The sequence below is a fragment of the Paramisgurnus dabryanus genome, chromosome 6, assembly GCF_030506205.2.
Source record: "Paramisgurnus dabryanus chromosome 6, PD_genome_1.1, whole genome shotgun sequence".
Classification (NCBI taxonomy): domain Eukaryota; kingdom Metazoa; phylum Chordata; class Actinopteri; order Cypriniformes; family Cobitidae; genus Paramisgurnus; species Paramisgurnus dabryanus.
In genome coordinates this window covers 14,476,825-14,498,070 of record NC_133342.1, presented here as the reverse complement: position 1 = coordinate 14,498,070, position 21,246 = coordinate 14,476,825, and the positions used below count along the sequence as shown (strand labels likewise).

Genomic DNA, 21,246 nt, shown 5'->3' with positions numbered 1-21,246 from the left:
TCAATGCTTTTAAATCAAATTAAAAAAACTTTGATGTTCCTTAGCCCATGATTATAACTATATTTGTCTGCCATTGTGTTTATATTGTATAATACTTTAAAAAATACTGCAAAGTACAACTTTACAACATAGGATATACTATACGTCGCCACTACACACTGACATGATATGTTGCATATATATATATCGTCATCACGTGCATTGCTAGATTTTTATTTGGTGGTGGTCAAGATCAAATGGTTGACTCATGTTTGTTATCTTTCATTATTTATTCATGACTTTACATGTATGCACAGTTTGTGTGTGAACTCCTCTCGGATGCCCTCCTCCCCTCGCTGGCTCTCTTCAGTATGATATGTTTATAGGCATCGGCTGGGGGAGAGAGAGAGCGCGCGCGTTACAGCCGCTCCTGCTTGATAAGGATAAGGAAGAGGAGAGGGGCGCTGGACGGCATGGCATCGAAAGACACCATCGCGGCTGCTTTTGTCACAGTGAGCCGGGAAATGACAGGTGAATAAAACCCGAAAGCTCGTTTTTTTGTACTCGTACCTGACATTCTGTTCGCGCATCGTGTGATTTGTTCAGCGCGTTTGTGCTCGCGTCCGTCGCTGTGCGTTTAGTGGTTTGAAATCAACATGAATTGTTTAATATGCTGGTTGATTTTTGAATATGTAAATAATATTAACGGTGAAAATACATATTTGTGCTTATGGCGGTTTTGTTGTCGCCCGTTTACATCTCAGAACCAAATCTGTGCTAATCGATCCGTTGATATCCTGTGCGTGCGCGTTTGCGGTGTTTGCGTGCGCACGGGCGCGTGTGTATGGGGGCTAGCTAGTGTCTCCTCTTTGATGTGTCTCAGATATATATGACTTACTTTCAGCATTTGTCACATTTAAGTATTGCTGCTGACGCAAGTTCGCAGAAAGACTGATACACATCAGTCACATTCGCGATTTGTGTTTGTGAGGCTGACTGAACACACGCGTGCTACACACTTAGAGACCGTCATCATTTTTGCCCACGGTGATGCATCCTCGCACTTACTGACACACACTGACTGAGCACACTAGCAGTTTGACATTTGGAGCTCTCTCAGAGTTAATTACCCTCACACATTATTATCTTCCTTTGGTAATTAATCCCTATTACTAACCCAGTATTTACTGTCCCGCTTTCTCCCCCCTCGCGTCTCTCTCTCTCTCTCTCTCTCTCTCTCTCTCTCTCTCTCTCTCTCTCTCTCTATCTGTCTGTCTGTCTCTATAATTGCGTTTAGTTACAATATAATAATATTGTACATTGTTACATTAATAATAATAATGTTCGAGTATTTAATTTGTAATGCCAAAAACTGTCATGCAGACCTCATAAAGAGAAAGACTATATTACATACTTTTTAACACATGTACACTGTTAAAGCACCTAAAATAACTTTCTACCATACAGCATGGTTACATTTAATTTGCTATATACTTGACTTAACCCTATCATGAGTGCACATAACTCATTGTGCCTTGTTATGTTATGTGGTAGGTGGAGACATGCTGTGCTGCTAGAACACAGCCAGCTTTGCATCCCCAATAAAAAGGGGAGTTTGGCAAAATCTCAAGTGTGGTATATGTGTTGCACTCTCTCTCTCTTTCTCTTTCTCAGCAACACGTCTTTCATCTGATCTCGATCTCACTCCTACACCATTAGTTTTTCTTTCTTTTCATCTCTTCTATCCTCGTTAACATTTGCATATGCCTACCCCTTTTACCCATTGATTTATCCCTCTGTGACTCACTGTAATGGAAACATGTGCTTTGGTTTGGCCCTGCGCTCTTCTTAGCATCAGTCGGACATGCCAGGATTTCGTGATCGGGTCTTATGCAGATTAAAGTTGATTGCGACTGAATTAACTGTCTGCTTGTTTGTCTTACTTTGATCTTTCCTTTGCTCACTCTGTCATTTCTCTTGGTAAAAGTATAAAGTGGAAATTCTTGGAACGAGATCAGATGTGAAGCCACAGAAACAGCATTAGAGTTTCGATTTTATTTCACATGTTTGTTTAAAGGACACCTTGAGATGCTTTTTGTTTGTGTGCTGCTTTGCTGTTTGTATATAAGGGATGCTCACGCAGAGACCACCTACACAAGTGGACAAGGTGTAAAAATAAGCATATGGGAATGAAAATATTCTTGTGTGTGTGTGTGTGTGTGTGTGTGAGAGAGAGAGAGAGAGAGAGAGAGAGAGAGAGAGAGTCTCTGGTTGTTAATGGCTTGTCTTTCTATTTTGCAGACAGCATCAGACGAATCATTGATAAAACGTCAATCAAGTTAGTGAGAGCTATCAAAGTAGAGAACAAGAGTGGCAAGTCCGAAGATCGAATTCTGGTAAGACATTATATTTATCTTCACTGTCTTACCCCGGTGAAAAGAGGGTGGCGTCATTATGAGCTCTGCTCATGAATATTAATTAGATGATGTAACACTGGCCCAGTAGACCTGGCTGATTTAAGCAGGTGCAAGCTGGAGTCAGATATGCCTGTTCAGTCCAAGCATCCCATCAGCACAGGCTTCCACTTGGTCCTAAAGTTATAAGTTTACCCCGTCACCTAACCCTGGCAAAGCATAACAAATGATTATTTCTTAATAAGTGATGGATACAATCTTTTTCCCATAAGTGGGGGGTTAATGTGTATAGTGAAAAGGACAACACACCCTCCAGCTATCATGTTTGTTGTGGTTCATCCTTAAAAATCCATCAGCGTTGGGCAAATGTGTGCATCCACTTTGCCCCTTTACCTTGGGCTACTATTATGCATCGATAACAAAAACAATGAGCCTAAGACTTTAACCTTTCCTCGGTTGTAATGGTGTGCTGTGTTTACTGCCTGCTGCTTGGGTTGTTTTTGCCAAGTCCATTTGGAGAATGGGCCATGGAATCAATAATAAAAGCAATGTAAGTGTTACGGTGCGCGCACACACACAAACACAAATTGTTGAAGACTAGACCCCTGCTGAGCTGTGTGCATTACTGTGGCCATTGTATCTCAGCGTTGTGGGAATGACAGTGTGAGACAGACTTTGAAGGTAGTGTGTGAGATGGGCGAGAGCAAAGGTGGCATGCGAATGCCTGTTTGTGTGTGCCACTCTTAGAGCACTGAAAGGAGCCGGAGACTTAAAATGCCAGGGAGCCACAAAACACAATTAATCATCAAGATCAAGATGCATTCACACAGGCACTAAAAGAGAGTCGGGAAGGTGACAGACTCTTAGAAGGGGCATCCAACTTATTTCCTGTGAGTGTCAACGGACCAGTGTTGACAAAGAGTTAGACAAACTCAATTCTCTGCTTCTGTTTAATGGAATAGTTGACCCGTTTCTAACCTCTACACCTTTCTGCCACTTCATGTGTCTTTTTCTGTCTTTCGCTTTTATGTTTCTCTTCCTCTTTTCGAGTCTGTCCATATCTATTAGCGTCTTATTCAGCCCTCCCCCTCCGGTCTCTCGTCTCTTTTAGACCCCTCTTTCCTTTAGCTTTTTCTGTAACCATTCTGTACTTGGCACTTCTTGCATTGCTCAGATCTGCTTCTTCGATCTGTCAGATTGTGTCAAGTTTTTTTTGTAGTTTAATGTGCTTGTGACTGTTGATTGGTTGACCAAAACATATTTAAATCTGTTGTAATTTCTAGCATCACCAAACAGAATTGCAAATGTTAGAGTTGTTTTAGTCATGTACAGTAGTGGCCAAAAGTTGCGTCCAACTTTGAACAAGTGAAATGTTTCGCTCTTTATCCAAAATGTTTTATAAATTATTCGTTAAACATTTTGGATGCTGTGTTTGAAGTATAACTGAAGCTCAGCTTTGAGGAGACTTTAAGGAGGCTCGGCAAAAAAAAACACACAACACGATTTTATAAAGACATTGCCCCGGACAATGACTATAAAACATTACCACAAAAGGGGATCAGTAAGTAAGGGATAATGTATAGGCAGCCAGTTGTTATCGCAGAAACAATCCTGACAGTGTGATCAGGACCTGATGCGAAGCGGAGGGTCTTATATCACACTGAATTTGCCTATTTATGACTACAACCGACTGCCTTTACATTATCCTGCTTATTACACAGTTTTTACCTCCTAAGTAAGGTAAGGAACATTACATTTTGCAGAACTTACTTGAGAAAAACTGTTTATTTTCGGTCATTCAGATGCTATTTGGTTGAATCATTTGTAAATATAATGTCATATATGTTTATAAAAGCTTAAAGCTAATAGTATGTACTGCATTTGCCCTGGGAAAGTCCTACTTTTGAGTGCAAAACAACCCAGTTTGGACACTGGGACATGCTTATGCGAAACGGAAGTGACGAATGTTGCCTAGACAATGCTGTGGGGCTCTATCATACACCCGGCGCAATGCGCGACACAAGTGTCCTTTGCTAATTTCAACCTGGCGCAATTAGCACTTTCACGTTTAGCGCCACGTTGTTTAAATAGCAAATGGTGGTCTGAAAACGAGGTGCGTTTTAAGGCAACTAAAATAGACTATGTCTTTGACCAACTAAAACATAGGCTAAAGTCAATGCCACAATATTGTTTTTGTTATTTAGTGAGCGAATCAGTGTTATGCGCCTGTAAACGGAAACGTTTGCTTATCACACACATGGATGCGCAGCAGCACACAAATGTGTTTTTGAAATGTAAAATATTATTATCGAGTCTCTTGGACATAAACAAGGACCGATTACGAGACGTTAGAAGAGAACCTTTTTAAGTAATGCTTTTCACTAATGTCGCTGTACGAGTGCTGAAAGGTTTCGTCTCTTTACACACTTGTAAATTCTTTTTTTTTTGTTTGTTACAAATAAAGTATTTTTAGACTACAAACCTTTTCTTAAATATTTATTATTTTTTGAGATTACACTGATCATGTAGGCTATACATTTGCAATTAACCTGCTATTTTTACTTCCATGACTGAAAGAAAATTACTTTTAAAGATTTTAATACAAAAAATAACAATTTCAATACAAATTAAAACAACACAGATTTTTAACATTAATCTTAAAGTATGGGTCTTCTTCTTCGGTTTAGTTTTTCAATTTACAAATTCCGCCATCTAGATAGGGAATCGGCATGGCGCCAGCGCAACTGGCTTTTAAAGGGGATGGGAGATGAGACTCTTGTTGGTTTATTGCACGTTACGCCGAAAACACACCTATTACTCATTACAAGAATAGGAACAACCCTTTTAGGTTGTGTGTTTTGTTTACAGATTGGGACACAGGGATAATTATATTACATTTTTGTGTAATATTAAACTGTATCTGTTCAATTCAATTCAATTTTATTTATATAGCGCTTTTCACAATTGTTAATTGTTGCAAAGCAGCTTTACATGAGTAGATGTAGAGGAGAACACTGAAAATCAATAGATAGTATAAGAAGTAGAATATAGCGGCTAAGGATAAACCGTACAAGCGAGCGTATTAATAATGTAACTTATACAATAAAGTGCTAAGTTAAGCCAAAGTTGTCTGACTCTCCCTGGGACTAAAAAACCCCCTAGGAGAAAACCCGGTGGGAAAAACTCCTAGAAGGACAAAAAACCCTAGGGAGAAATTAATATTTATATATATAGACACGGTAGGGATAGGAAGCGGGTAAGCGGATTAAACTGGTTCAGACGATACTCAAACATTTTTTGGTAAATCAAAATGATTTCCAGCATCCAGGTTACTGTGTGAGTTTTAAGCTGTTTTAATCTAGGAATAACAAATCTGCAAATGTCCCGAATGGCCAATCAGAATCAAACATTCCAAAGAGCCGTATAATAAATATTAATAACAGATGAAACTTTGTCAATGTTTGCTTTTTATTTTTGTACGCATTTTTTATTCGATTAAAACCCAGATTTCCTAATATTCTGATTAGGTTTTTTTGCAAAATTAACTTGTCTATTTAATTCCTTAAATGTACATTTTGTACCATACACCGCATATTTTAATCGTATAATCTAATCTGAGGGGACATTTAAAGCAAATATTGTCCAAATGTCCACCCTGGACATCATTTATGACCACTACTGTATGAAATTTTTTTCTAAATGCACTTCTGTCACGTGCACCAATAAGCAGTTTGTATAAATGTATTTAATTTAGTTAAATTGTTTTAAATTCAGACATTTGCAGTGCAAAGATTTTCATAGATACTAACATATACACACACCTTCAGGCCTTTTTTTCTATGTGTTGGGATTTTTGCTCACGGTCTGTCACTTTTTGCTCTTTTACCCCAGGGGTCTTTGTGTGTGTGTGGTGGTATGCCAACTGCATACCAGCCTACTAACACACCCTCCCTCATCTGCACATCAATCCAGACTCACAAATGCATGCACATCACTGGCCCCGCTGTATGGGACTCTCAGCAAGACATCAGTGCAAAGCCCCAAGCCACAGTGCTTCAAATATTGCTCAAAACACACTACCTTTCATACACATCCACTCAGAGATCACACTACCTTGCCTTGTGTACATAAACACACACGCACACTCACACAAATATTTTGCGGCCCCACAGCAGAGAAGGATTGTGTGATGTAGGAATAGAGGAGAGGATAAAAGCTTGACTTGGTGAACAAGAACACACCAGGGAGAGGCTCATGAGAGGGGGCACTGAAAGGGGGTTGGGGGCAGAAGAGGAAATCGGTTGTTTTGAAGCCACAAATGTCGCCTTTTCTTTCACTTCAATTATTTACCTCAGCCTGTCGCTTCAGTTTTACGTCTCCAGTAGAATAATAGGCCAATTACGCCTATGATCGCCGCTGTGACTGACGTGATCACTTTGTTGAACCAAAGCCGAATGGCTTTATTGGGGCGGAGAGGTGACCTTACCCAAGCAGAACCATTCTTTTCTTTGCAAAAATGGCATACTTAGATTCAGATTAAGTATTTTTATAGACGTTTCGTTAAAGATTGTTTGAGAATACATTAAGACTGACTTGTGCCCTCTATTCGTTGTTTAGTTGCAGGCGATGCATTTTGCAAACGTGGTGAATGTGCAGTAGTATTGTGAATAAGTTTCTGACTGTTTTTGGATATGACTCATCGTTATTCAGTCTCTTTAGTTCTGTTTAATTAAAAACCGAATAAGAATTATGGATGCATTGCTTGCAGTAATGAGCTCAAACTGTTAAACTAACAAGAATTATGAATGCATCACATGATGTTATGGTCTCAAAAGTATCTAAAAATTGTACAATTACTGCATCCTGATACTAGAGCTAGAATAATGTTAGGACATGTAAGTCGAGTTGCTTAAGGGAAGTCAGCAATGCTGGCATAACCTGTAGAGACATTCAAAGCCAATGATTGTTGGAGGGGGTCACTGCAGTCAGGCAGAGGTAATGTGGCTGCCAAGACTAATCCAGATCGAATTTGGGAAAGAGTGAGATACAGGAGTTGGCAAGAAAGTAATCAGATATGGTCGTGATAAGTTTCTCTGTGGCGGTTCATAGTTAACGTGCGAATCGAGATTAACTTGCAATTGCTTGAATCATTATATTACCGTTTTATTAAGCATTCAGCTCAGTTATATTAAAGGTATCCATCTGTGACCATCATTATGCCTGCTGTGCCAGCCTGATCTCACAGGAGTTCTTGTATTTTCCAATATTTTACAAATGGCTAATTCGTATGAATTTGTACAAAGTTAATCGTTCAAAAAAGTACGATTATCATAAAAAAACAATAATGACCCGCTCCTTACCCCAAAGTCACAGGAGTCAAGGCAAACTGTACAAAAATGTATGAATGAATACATACGAATTGCCAAGAGATAGCGTTGGCTGTGCTCAGCTGTTTTTTTATTATTTTGACATAAAAAAGATTGTAAATGGTTGTAATGTGGTCTGTTGATAGACTAAATTAAGCTTTTAAACTAAAAACAGGATAAATATCTCATGAATCTCAAAAAAGTTTAAAAGTTGTATGTAAGGAATAATTGATGATGGCCATTAAATAATTACAAAATAATGCACACCCAAGGTAGCAAGGTGGTTACAGACGATCCTCAATAAACCTCCACAGTAATATAACCGCAATAACAAAAGCAAAATGACTCAAAATCACTAAGATCTGGAATTATTTTCATAACATGTAGTGTGATAAATTATATAAAATTATAAGCCATACAAAAAGTGCACTGTCTCTTTGATTTGTGTCCACCTTTAGGAACAAATACGGCTGTGCAAAAATATCAATACAGTTAACTATCGTGATACATTTTTTCACTCGATATTTCAATCTCTACAATTGATATTTTTAAAAACCCATCAAATCCCTCTGTGTGCTTCAAACGACCTCCTCCGCCACTGCTGTAGTTGTCGCTGTCCAGTTGTCTGTCATATACGGCCATTCGGCCAATGTCTCAGAAGTTAGCGGGAGTGAGAAAATGCCAGAAAATTTAAAAACACCTGCAGCTTTTAAAATTCGACGTGTGGAAGCACTTTGGCTTTTAAAAAAAGTTTTTAAAAAAGTCAGCTCTATTTTTTTACATTTTTGATATGAAAAAAGAAAAAGTATTGCAATGTATCGCAACATGCAATGCATCGTATTGTATCATGACAAATTGCACCATGAACCATGTATCGTACCGTGAGGCCCTTGCCAATACCCAGCCCTAGGAACAAAATCATTTAAGAACTAAAAGCCATATATGTATTTAGGTTAGTTGACTTTATGCTCAAAATATTTGCTAATATTTGCTCAAGTTTGGTCCGTCAAAGCAGTATGTAGGGGAGTGCAGGGGCGAAAGTACAATTTTTCAGAAAAAAATAATTTTAAAAGATACTGTTTTAGACAGAGATATATTTTTGCTGTGGTCAAAAACTCACAAGTGTGGTCTATCAATACCAGGTGAAAGTTTGAACAAATGTTAAACGACTTCAATATAATTTTACTTCAAACATAAGTAGCACATTGTTACTTTTGACCCTGTCAGCTGGGACGAAAGTAACACAAAGTTGTGTCAAACGTAACACAACATAACAAATAGATTTTTGTGTTATACTTGTTTTTAGTAAACATACATGACTATGACCTTGTTTATATGTAACTGCAAACATATTTTGTCATTTATCTTTGCAAACAAAAGAAATTACGTTTTCATTTTAAATTTCTGTTTTATCAAATGTTTTAAAAGGAACCTGACAGTACAAACTTGAATTGTTGTTCAAAATTCAAATTCAACAGTTTGAACACTATAAAATAAATCAAATTAAATTAGAATAATATAAATTTTCAACATATACAACAGTATTAGCAGTGGGACAAAATTAACAAGTGTTACTTTCGTCCCGACAGGAACTCCTGACATTTCAATCCGATTTATTTATTTTGAAAAACTCTGAGAAGTCAAATTTCAGGATGTGTTAGAGCACTAAATAACCTGTAGTTTGTTAGTATTTTAACAAATGAAAAGAGAAACACAAGGTGTTATTAGAAAAAAAAGGCTGATTTAGGAATTTACTTATCATGGTTGAAAACAGCTTTCCGGACCTATACGCGCAAAACGGTAAGGGGTTGTGTACACCAAAACTTTTAAACGCGGCTGAAAACGCCTGGACAACGCCAAATGCCAGCTGTTTTTCAGCTGAGTGCCAGCTTTCTTCAGCTAAGCGCTTTGGTAGCTCTGATACGTCAGCTGTGAGACGGTTGGTTGTTGTGATACTTGTCCCGCCCCACCTCCACTGTGATTGGACGGCCGCGTGAGAACTGACATTGACGAGCAGAGATTTTCTTCCAAAGTTGAAAATTTTTCAACTCTCGGTGCTCAGCGCTGAGCGTGGAAAAACCGCCGGGCGCCGGTTTTCAGCGCGGAAGAAAACCGCTAGCTGCTGGCCTATTTGAAAAACGCAGAGCTTCCATTGGAAACTATTGAAAACATGCGCCGGCCGCGGGCATAAAAGCTTTGGTGTGTCCAGCCCCTAAGGGCACCGAGAGTTGAAAAATGTTCAACTTTGGATGAAAAGCACCGCTCGTCAATGTCAGTTCTCACGTGGCCGTCCAATCACAGTGGAGGAGGGGCGGGACAAGTATCACAGGAACCAACCGGCTCACAGCTGACGTATCAGAGCTACCAAAGCGCTTAGCTGAAGAAAACGGCCACTCAGCTGAAAAACAGCTGGCATTCGGCGTTGTCCAGGCGATTTCAGCCGCGTTTAAAAGTTTTGGTGTACACAAACCCTTAGGAAATAACGCGATATTTGTCAGCTCTGTCAAGGGTTGCATGCTTAAGATGCTCTCATAGTTTGGAATGCAAATGTTATCAGGATTTCTCAACCAATCAGAATAAAGCATTCAACAGCCCCATGGTTTAATAGATAAATAACAAATATATTTTCTTATTAGAAAAAGTTACCCCAAATGCTTTCTTTCTTTTGCTTTCTTTAAAGATTTCATGAGTGCCTTTCATTTCTGGCAGTGCCTTTTAATCATTAGTAAATCTCAGTCATACAGCATTTTAGTCCTTATACATCTTTTTTCTATCCTCCCATATGCTTCAGTTTCTCACTCTTTATTCCTCTGATCTGTCCGTATCTCAAGTTCAGTCAAGTTAAGATGCAGATTCGCAGCGGGAATAGACGCATGCTCTTCCTTCCCCTTGCACAGCCTGACAGGCGAACTGGGTCCGTCTTAGGCAATGATACCAGTGTGCAGGCAGACGGTTTGGGCAGCCTGTGCATGTGATATGTCTAAAAGGAGAGGCAGGAGGCATATTTGGAGCAAACCGCTGGTCCTTTTGAGTCTCCTGGGCACGATGTTGACTTGTCCCCAACAATCCTTTGAATTATGGGCCGTGTTTGAAGTGTCAAGCCAGATCCCTGACATCTTACGATTAATATAAACCTTCCACACACACACAACCCAGCCCTCCCTCACACACATCCTCATATCTGTCGTTCTTTGATGTCTGCAGTGAGGTAGCGGATGATTTTGAGAGCAAGTGTTGAAGGTCTGATCTCTCCGGGCTTGAATGGTCTATGAAAGCCACAGAGTAAAGTCATACCCTCTCTTTCCTCCTATGATTGGCTGTCTGTTATCACCGGATGAAAGTGTATTTTTCCTCTGTAATGAGTGAATGTGGTGGGTGGCCATCTTACTCATGGATGACCTCTGACTCCCTACTTGAGGATGCTAGCCAAACCCAGGCACATTCGGCTTTGTCTCTCCATAGCTTTTAGTTATAAAAATGCTTGATCAACAGGGCTCGGATCCAAAAGCGAATACTAATGTTGATATCATTATATGCTGGACGATGTTTTCCGTCTGCGTTAGACAGCAGGGTGAGCAATGTGCATCGTAGCCTAACGGCTGCATTCATTACCATGAAATCAGCCACGGGCCCCACCCATGCAATGTGTTAGGCAATCTTTGATCTATTTCAGCTTCTCCTTAATTGAGGGGTACCCCCTCTCCAATACATCCAGGCACAGTTAATCTAAGTCGGTCAGGTCCGAACACAGCAGCGGGCTTTAATAATTAATGTGTTCGCATGCTGATCTTTTGTGTCTGCTTCCTTTGATGAACAGTAGCTGCTTTCTGTCTCACAAACTGACTTTTCCTGCCTGTTTTTATTCTGCACGCACTTGCATCATCTTCTTCTTGAGGGAAGTATTTGTATAATGAAGTTTATCCAACCTGTTATGGAGATATGATGTGACTAACAGTCTCTGAGACAGGCCTCTGCGTAGCTCTCGGTCAACGATTAGCTCTCTTTGCCCTAACAAAGCATCAGTAACTTTCTTCTAAGCTTTGGACCTCAAAAATAGACAAGAGAGTCCTTTATCAAGGAGAAACCTGGGATCTCCATCTCTCTTGTTTCTCCTTGGTGGGGTGCCATTAGTAATACATTCGAGGAGATCTTGAGGAATCGAAAGCGACAGGGCCGAAAAAGAATTAAATAAGCAAAGAGAATTAGAAAGCAGGGGGCCTACAATAAATGGGGGCTGCAAAGATGGAAGGCCACAATGGATGAAAAAGAAACAAAAGTTGGAGATGACGAAATCGAGTGAATTTCAGTGGATACATAGTAGATTGGACAATAAAGCAGAACAGCATGAGAATGTTGGAGAAAAAAGAAAAGTGAGATGGAGCGAGAGATGTTTAGATGGAGGGAGGTGTTTTTGATGGTGCTTTGAGGGTGTGAGGTGAGTCACAACAGCTGTGTGAAGATATGCTAATGTAGATATTAAATTATGAATGAGATTAAGAGGCTCTCCTGACTTGCCCGTGCTATTTCTCACACACTTAATTTTCGTAATCCTCTCCCTTAACATGTAGTACAACTGTGCTCCTTTTTTAGGATTCCCACACCTTAGTTAACTTCAAATTCAAAGACCTTTCAAGGAGTTTCCAGGTCTAATACCCTCAAATTCAAGGACTAAATGTGGGGACACATTTCAAGTAAGAGCAAGGTTACATTGTGTTACCTTTTAAGATACATTGTTACAGTTCCCTTTCCAGGGAACTCACGCTGCGTCACTGCGCCGACACTTTAGGGATGCCTCCAGGGGTAAGTGCGTCTGAAGGTGTATATCAAATTCAACCAATAGTGAGGCTTAACGACAAAGACAGGGTGACGCGGGAGCCAGGAAGTATATCGCTATCTGAAATATTGCCAAAGACGGCATTACAGGGACGCAGGAAGTTGGCAAGGGAGACGTAGTGTCTCGTTCCCTTCTCAGGGAACAACAGTTACATGCATAACCAGAGACGTTTTCATGAGTCAAACACAACTGTGCAAAAAAGCATTTTGTTATGAATAAACATTCGCATACAGAACAGAAGATATAAGCATTTACAGTTTAGCATGTGTGCTTAAAAGGCTAAAAAAAATTATGATATTATCCTACACTACATAGAATTATATGGATTTTTCCCCAGAAAACTTTTTGCATAAAATAAATTCAAGCACTTCAATGACCTGTATCTATGTATTTATATTTTCAAAAACTTCCCAGGGCCTTGAATTTTTTCCTCCAGATTCACAAACTTTCCAGCATTTCAAGGTCCTGTGGGAACCCTGCTTTTTATATGAAGTCCCCAGACTTCACACTTTTCCATCTTTCTCTCCATGTCTAGTACACAACACCGGTTAAATCACCATGTTGCCTCAGTACTTTGTTATAGCACTCAATAAAGAGTCATTATTTAGAAAGCTGCTCTTATAAATCCATTTGTGTTACGTAATATTTAAGTAAGCAAACAAAAAACTAGTCATGTTGAGTCTTGTTAGTGAAAGTGTAGATTTGCCATTGGGTCCGAAGAAATTGTTACTTTATACGTCTTCAGTTGCTGTTATATAATGTCTGCTACGCTTTTTGGTTCGGTTGAAAAGACAGCTACGCCATTATTTTCTGTTATTGCTGGTAAACACTTTGTATTGTCTGGAGGAATCTTACACTGTGTTCTTGCTATGGATGACAACAAATAATAGTAGATGTTTATTTACTATATTAAAATACTTTTTATGGAAATCAGATTTTTTTGTCATAAGCTGTGACTGCTATAGGGACAGAACGTTTTGTCGATTACTTTGTTTTTATTTTTGTGATAAAAACCCTTAATTGATTATTTCTCCTGGGTACACATAAGATGATGTTGGACACAATGCATTTTTGAATGTTGCGACTTATAGTCCGGAAAATACGGTAATGTTATGTATCGAATGCGCTCGGCAAGTATTATACATTTATCAAATACTTTCACTTTAAATCCGCTTAATCATGGCCTTAGGCCATTCAGAATTTTTTTGGAAGAATCACTTAAAGTCCATTTTTCAGCGAAATCATTTAAGTACCTGGAAGACAAATTGGATGAACGACAGCACGTGTACATCAAAGTGCATGAGTTATTTACTCCGTTAAAGGTTGTATCATTTTATCTTTATTCACAAAGGACAGTGAAGAGTGCCAGCGACATTTTTTTACAAGTGGACATTTTTGCATGTTGTTTAGAGGGTTTTGCAGTGAAAGACAGTAAAATTGTTAAATACCAATAAAATGACTTTAGTGATATTTGTAAAAGTAAAGCATTTCAGTTCAGTTACTGACTTATAACATTTTCATTGCTGTTAAAGTGAAATTATTGATCTTAAACATAACAGCCTGATTAAAATGCTTATTTACAAGAAAAGGTCAGATGCACTTAGTGAGTTTTGCATCTGAGCTCTTCAAATAGATAATAATTAAAAATGTAAAAAATTTTATGATACCATACATGGGGCCATATTTTAACGATCTAAAACGCAAGTGTGAAGCGCAAAGCGCAAGTGACTTTGTGGGTGGATCTTGGGTGCTGTTGCTATTTTCCCAGCAGGAGAAATAACTCTTGCGCCAGGCGCAAATCAATAAGGTGTTGGTCTGAAGTAGGTTCATTATTCATAGGTGTGGTTTGGGCGTAACGTCAAATAAACCAATCAGAACGTCATCCAACATTACCTTTAAACGCAAGTGCGCAAGTTCCATGGCGGGTTGCTATTATTATAACGGATTTACCAGGCGCACGCCAGGAGCAGTTCACAGCCGAGGAGACCGACGTTCTTGTAAGAGCAGTCAAAGACTGAGAGAAACCCGCCCAAATCAGCGTCGGTTAAACAGGCGTGGGAGGAAATAGCCACAGTCTCATCAGCTGGCATGCCCAGGACGTTGTGCCGCAAGCGCTACAATGATGTCAGGAGACGGGGGAATCCAAAGCTTGCCAGCATAAATCGGGCACGCCGTGTAACGGGAGGTGGATCTGCCTCTACACAGATGCCAACAGAGGACATCGCTGCGTCCCCCTCACCGCTGAAAGCCAAGAAACACAAGCAGTCCAACCCCAAAGTACACTTACAAATCAAGTTCACATACATTAAGGTTTCTTATGAAAATTTTTAATTATTATTTACATAAAATAAACGTAATACAGCCACACAACAAACTTATGAAAATATTTTAATCGTTATTTGCATGAGAATTTTTAACGCAGCCACACAAATAAAAACTATTTTTTATAGTAACAATTTATGATTTGCAAAAATAACTTATATAAAAAAAATATGTTGCATCTGTGTAGATTAGATAAGCAAAGTGTGTACGCGTTGTGCACGCTATACATTATGGTCAAGCATGCGCCCTTAAAATAGCATAATGAACAACGCGCAACGCACCACTGACTTTAGACTAGTTTTTTCTGGTCAGTGGCGCAATTGTTTTTTGAAACTGCAAAATAGCATCAGGGATGGTTTGCGCCGCAACACGCCTCCTTTTTTGCGCTGAACCGCCCAGGGAGCGCAAGTTCATTCCCTAGTTTGCCGACGTGCGTCTGTGGAGGGAAAAGCCTGCTGTGCGCTGGTGCAAAATACGAATGATACATGCGTCACTGACAAAGTCAATTGCGCTGGGTGCAAGATAGGGCCCATGGTGTTTTAGAATATTTGGTATTATTGCAAATCTTCCAAAACTGTAGCATTTTAAAAAAGGGATAGTTCACCCAAATATTCTGTCATCATGTTCACACCCTCATGTTGTTACAAACATGTATAAATGTATTATGTATTCTGATAAACAGAAGAAAGATCTTTTGTGGAATGTTTGTATTGAAACAGATCATGAGCCCCATTCGCTTCCATAGTAGGAAAAAAAGGATAATATTGAAGTAACTGAGGCTCATGAATGGTTTGGTTACAAACATTCCTTATTAGTCATTCCTCAAAATATCTTCATTTGTGTTCATCAGAACATAGAATTTTTTTACAGGTTTGAAACAACATGAGGGTGAGAAAATTATAACAGAATTTAAATTTTTGAGTGACCTTTCCCTTTAAAGCAACACTATGTAGTTTTTTTACCTTTAAATAATGTCTCTAAAATTATTTCAGTGATAGAACAACTTTTAACTGGACAAATTGTACTGTTGCTGCAACCTGAGCAGCCTCCTAGCTGCTACAAGCACACTTTGAAAGTGGCGGTGGAGGGTAGGAAACACAGCCCCGCCCCTCCCCCTGCCTGCAGAAGAGTGTCTGATACCAGGCACTGTTGCGCTTTTCAACCACATGGGGCAGCTGTAAATCATTTTTACATGGAAACTACATAGTGTTGCTTTAATACTGTTATATTCACAGCCCTGTTAAGTAAATGTGTGACATTTAGTGAAAGATGTTAGCGACATTAACTGTAAATATAATTGTCTTTGGGACTGTATACAGATCCCAGAACATCAGGAAGGTGAAAAAATGATGACACATAACATTTTTTATACTTTAATATTTTAAAACATCACCCATTTTTAGGAGGGGGGAGCTGAACTGAGAATTGTATAATTATGTGCCATAATTTTGTCCTTTATTAACTGTGAATTGGCACTTGTTTTGTCTTTCAGGTTCTGGCAACATGGCGGCTGTACCTCATGTCCCCCAAGATACCAACCAAGGTACGGTAAGCAATTACAAGCCACCTGGCTGCTCTGTCCCAAACCACGGCAGTAATCTTATTTAGCATGACTTATGTAGTAGCATGATGCTCATTTTCGCTCCAGGTGGAACAAACGTTCAACTTCCTGGAGATTCGGGCAATGAACACCCATCCAGACAATCAGGTATGAGTTGGAGATCTCCAGTGTTTAGATTTTTGTTTCCAGAATGCCTCCCTCAGTTCTTGCTTGGCTGTCCATCGTTTTGCTTCACTAAAGCGTGTGCTTTCCTTCACAGGTTGTCATAGAAACAGACAAGTCCACGTATTCTTTAAGACTGCAGTCTAATGAACATCTGGATCAGCTGATTAGCCACATCAACTTTGCTCTCTCTCGGATCTTCAACAACTCCATATACACGTAAGGTCCATATGCCCATTGGCATAAAGTCTGGTCCACGTTGACGCTTTTGTTAAATCACATACATGGAGGGAAAGCAACCGGTAGATTCTCGCGAAATTAGACTTATGAGGTGTCATGAAACATTTTGATAAAAAAGTAAATGGTATCAAAATAAGAAGCATACAGTTACAAACATCTCTTCATGTACTATTTTGCACATGATTTCAAATGACATCATACAAATTAATTTTGTTGTTTTTTCCACATTTAATGGGAAATTTTTCATTACCGCAAGGTGTCCATGACATTATTTGACATGAAAATATTTATAATTAAAAAATCTAAAAAATAAAACGCTTCAGTGCATGTTATACTACTGTTGAAACATTTATAGTAAAGAAACATGTGGTATTTGGTGATCATTGGTAAATGTAGAGACAATAATAAGAATATAAATGTGTCCAAGACCAATTTTCTCATCCTCCGCAACAATTTTCAATCATTGATAAAGCCCTCAGGGAACTAACATTTAAAAAAAAAAAGTTGGAAGGGACATAATTGACTGTGACACACAAGATGGCTGCCAGGTAAGCAGTTAGTATTTTTTCTCTCCAGATAAAAGTTGAAATTTTGTTTGTCATAGTACCTAGACAACTTTTTAGTTCTCATTACTGAAACATGAGTTTGTAAATGCATATATTTAATGTAATATCATGTGGCGGTAATGATTATTTTTGATAATGATAATCTTAAAAATGTAAATAATTCTATAGGAAATATTTTTTAAATCCTCTAAAAATAATGGTTATAGTAAGTTCAGACCTCAATCTTATATGTGCAAAAAAATAGTGCAGCGCATAGTCATGAAATAAAAGGTACTTGCACTTTAAATTACTTTGGATAAAAGCAAATACATAAATATAAATTAGTTATTATTTTACTGATGTAACTCAGTCAGAAAACAAGGAGGAATATGCAGTGGTTTACTTGCTACCAATGCTTCAGATTAAACCGAAAATCAGATGTGATGCCTCCACTTGCGCACTTTGGCAAATCTAATGATTATTTTATAAAGAAAGCACTCATTTTATAAAAATGGGAGAACGTATGACTTTGTAAGAGCATGGCATAAGCAACTCCAAGATCATGCAATTGATTCCCAAACACAAACTGATTTATAAAATGTATACCTTGAATGCACTGTTAGTCACTTTGGATAATCTTCACAGTTGTGTAGGATGATTTTATGTAGAAAACATAAAATGATAAAAAAAGACTTCTAAACAAAGATAGACATCTAAATTCTGTCATTTTTGCAATGTATTGTGTAGTGTTAATATAATTTTTTATGTGCAGTATATGCTGTGTATATGACCCAGTATCTGCTAGACCAGCAGGGGTGTGTGGTACTGCTGAGCAGTTAATTGAGAGCTTTTCTCATATTCAGAAAAGAAAGAGATTAGTACAATGCATAAAAACGCTCTTTGGCCAGGTGTTCACATGCTGGGTCAGAATAACTTAGATACTGATACTGACAAATACTCTCTCTTTCTTTTTCTCTTTTGTACTTCTCAGTCCCTCTATCTTTCATGCAGATGGAGACGTTACCAACGGAAGTCGTAAATTCTCTCCTAGCTCTGAAAGTTCGGTAGAGACCCAAAAGGCATGCGGTGAGAGAAACATAACTGAACATATATAGTTGACACATATAAAACCTTATATTTCATATATCATACACATCAGTGGCAACCTGTGACTTCTCTTCAGAGGGGCGCAAATTCAAAATATATGTTAGATGTGTCGTTTGTTGCTCATCATGTCAAAATATGTGTTTATTGCATCATATGAGCCATGTGCATCATGCGTCTTGTCAAATTATGTGCCTGCTGTGCACGCTTTGCAAGGGTTTATAATGAAAGAGACTCTTTTATTATAAACCCCTACAATGCGTCTGCAGCAGACATGTATTTTGATACACTGATACACATATTAGCACTGCAAGATGTAAATGTGAGAAATATCGCAAATACTGTATTCATATCGCAATAGGTTGCAACAACCGAAAGATTTTAATACTAAGCGAGTAAGACATTTCAGGTGATTTTGTTTACTTGAATGTGCTTGATGTTTTCAGGTATAAGTACAAAATTGGGTAACACGTGTCATGAACATGAAGGAGATTTTATACACGTTTATGACTACTGTCATTAAGTGTCATTTTTTCAGTTGTCATTTTTAATGCAAAGATGATATTGATGTCTTTGTAATGACAACTTGACATTACCAAGACAACATAACTGACCACTTTTTACTAGTGATACAAATTAAATTGAATTGAATAAAATGTCATTAAGTATTAATACTCTGTTAAATAGTTTTATAACAGCATCATAAATATTTTTCTTTACCTCAACTACAGTGGTAAAAATATCATTTGTCATTCAAATGTCATTTAGTGCTAATACTCTGTCATATAGTTTTATAACAGTGTCATGAATATTCTTCATAATGTTTTTAACGTTTCCTAAAGGTGTTCGAGAAATAAAGTCAATCATCCAATAATAATAATTAAAATTGATAAAATTATGTTTTATTTCTTTTGGAAACCGATTCACCTAACATTAAATAAAAACAGTAAAATGATGGGCTAAGCCATGCAGCATTGGGTCCATATCCCTGAAAACATATTGCGCAAAAACAAATCGCGCAAAAACATATCACGCAAAAAAAGTTTATTACATTAAATAAATTAAATGTTTTGTTAGTTTTTTCTTCTATGTCAGACAATTTCAGAACCCTCTGTGTGAAGAAGAACAAGTTCTGTTAGTTGTCAGTTTTTTATGTATTGTGCATGTAAAAAAAGTTAAGTCTAATCTTTTGACGTGTCTGTTGCATTTTGTTAAGGTATTTAAAATTATTTGACATGGTATTAACATTTATTGACATTTTAATGACAAGTTCAATTTGTACCACTGTAGATGAGGTCAAGAAAAATATTCATGATGCTAAACACTTAATAATATTTAAATGACAGTTTAATGTAATGTTAACCCATAAAGTTAGGTAGTTTCTTAAGTTTGATAATTATTCTGCTATGTCATGTTTATGACAGATTTATGACAAGTTATGATGTATTGGTTTATGTCAAGTTGTCATAACAAAGACATTTCAAACAATGTCATCTTTGCATTAAAAACGACATAATTGAACAAATGACACTTAATGCATAAAATCTCCTTCATGTTCATGAAATGTGTCATGCCATGATTATGAAGGTGTCATGTCAGTCTTATAAACACCCCTTCAAGTAAAGTGTTACCCAAAGTTGAGCAAAAAAAGGGGCTGTTTACACCTGGCATTAAGTTGGGTTTTGGTTGATCGGATCACAAGTGGACAAGGAAGACACATTTTACGTTTACACCTAGTGCTTTAATCCGTCTCTTTTTTCCACTTTCGACCACCTCTGTCTTGATTACTTTGAGGGGGTGGTCTTTGGGTGAGTGACGGGTTTAACATGATACAAACTAATATTAGGTCAGAGTACGCTGCTTGTGTTGTTAGTAAAAATGCTGCACAATGTTTTGTACATGAGTATGTAAGAGCTTTCTCTGATATTTCAGAGCAATTGATAAAATAAGCTTGTGCAACTTTACACGCTTGCAAAATGAAACAAAAATGAAACAGGTGGAGAGCAGCCACTTCAGTTTGATCAATGTAAGCCTAAAGATTGCGCTGTACACTGTGCGTTTGTGCTAGAAGTCGTGTCCTATGTTAAAACATTGTTCTCAAAAAATTACACATTAGATCAATAGGCGGAGAGTAGAGGGTCTTTTGTGGCTGCTTAAACGCATTTGACCCCATGCGCGTCTACACATTTAGGTTGATTTGACCACATGCGCTGACCACACTGTAGCCTAAGTGTACTTTTTTGCATATGCTGTGTCTTTGCCGGTATGACAGATTAATTTCTCAAATTAAAAAATTGTGCAACGTGTTGCCCCAGTCCAGTATCTGCTTGCAGACTGTGATCAATTAGATATGTTACTAAAGTTCAAACTGTGGTGATAAAAGTAAAAATATCATTTTTAATAACATGCTGTGATAAAAAGTGAATCTGATAAAGTCTAGGCAGATTTTTCACTGCCCTTCGTACAGTAACAGTAACATCTCTCACAGTGTTGCTAGTACACATCATTTTGGTTTGCTCCCTAAAGTTGTCGTTCAAATACATTTGTCTCTTGTCTCTTTAAGGGGGTTTCTCTGAGACATATGCAGCATTGTGTGACTACAATGGCATATCTTGTAAGGAGGAAGTGCAGTGGGTAAGAGCAGCTTATTTCCTGTCGATCACAAAAATATCTATGCGTGTCAACGATGCAGTGCTCTAAATCTGTTTTCTTCCTCTTT

At 38.1% G+C, this 21,246-nt stretch overlaps 1 protein-coding gene across 7 annotated transcripts in view; it reads left to right on the top strand.

The window, feature by feature from the left end:
* Nucleotides 1-359: 359 nt before the first annotated feature.
* The window catches only part of carmil3 (capping protein regulator and myosin 1 linker 3), a 73,521-nt gene continuing 52,634 nt past the window's right edge, over nucleotides 360-21,246 (top strand). For 6 of the 7 annotated variants that reach the window (XR_010532278.1, XR_010532277.1, XM_065267418.1 and 3 more), the window contains exons 1-7: nucleotides 360-510; nucleotides 2,281-2,375; nucleotides 16,408-16,458; nucleotides 16,564-16,623; nucleotides 16,736-16,857; nucleotides 18,415-18,509; nucleotides 21,091-21,161. Coding sequence is in view for 5 of the 7 variants with exons in the window: in XM_065267418.1 (XP_065123490.1) it covers nucleotides 453-510; nucleotides 2,281-2,375; nucleotides 16,408-16,458; nucleotides 16,564-16,623; nucleotides 16,736-16,857; nucleotides 18,415-18,509; nucleotides 21,091-21,161 (552 nt within the window). In the remaining 2 variants the exon portion in view is untranslated. Of the gene's footprint in view, nucleotides 511-2,280; nucleotides 2,376-16,407; nucleotides 16,464-16,563; nucleotides 16,624-16,735; nucleotides 16,858-18,414; nucleotides 18,510-21,090; nucleotides 21,162-21,246 lie in introns of all 7 variants that reach the window. The other variant, XM_065267434.2, reaches the window with a different exon arrangement.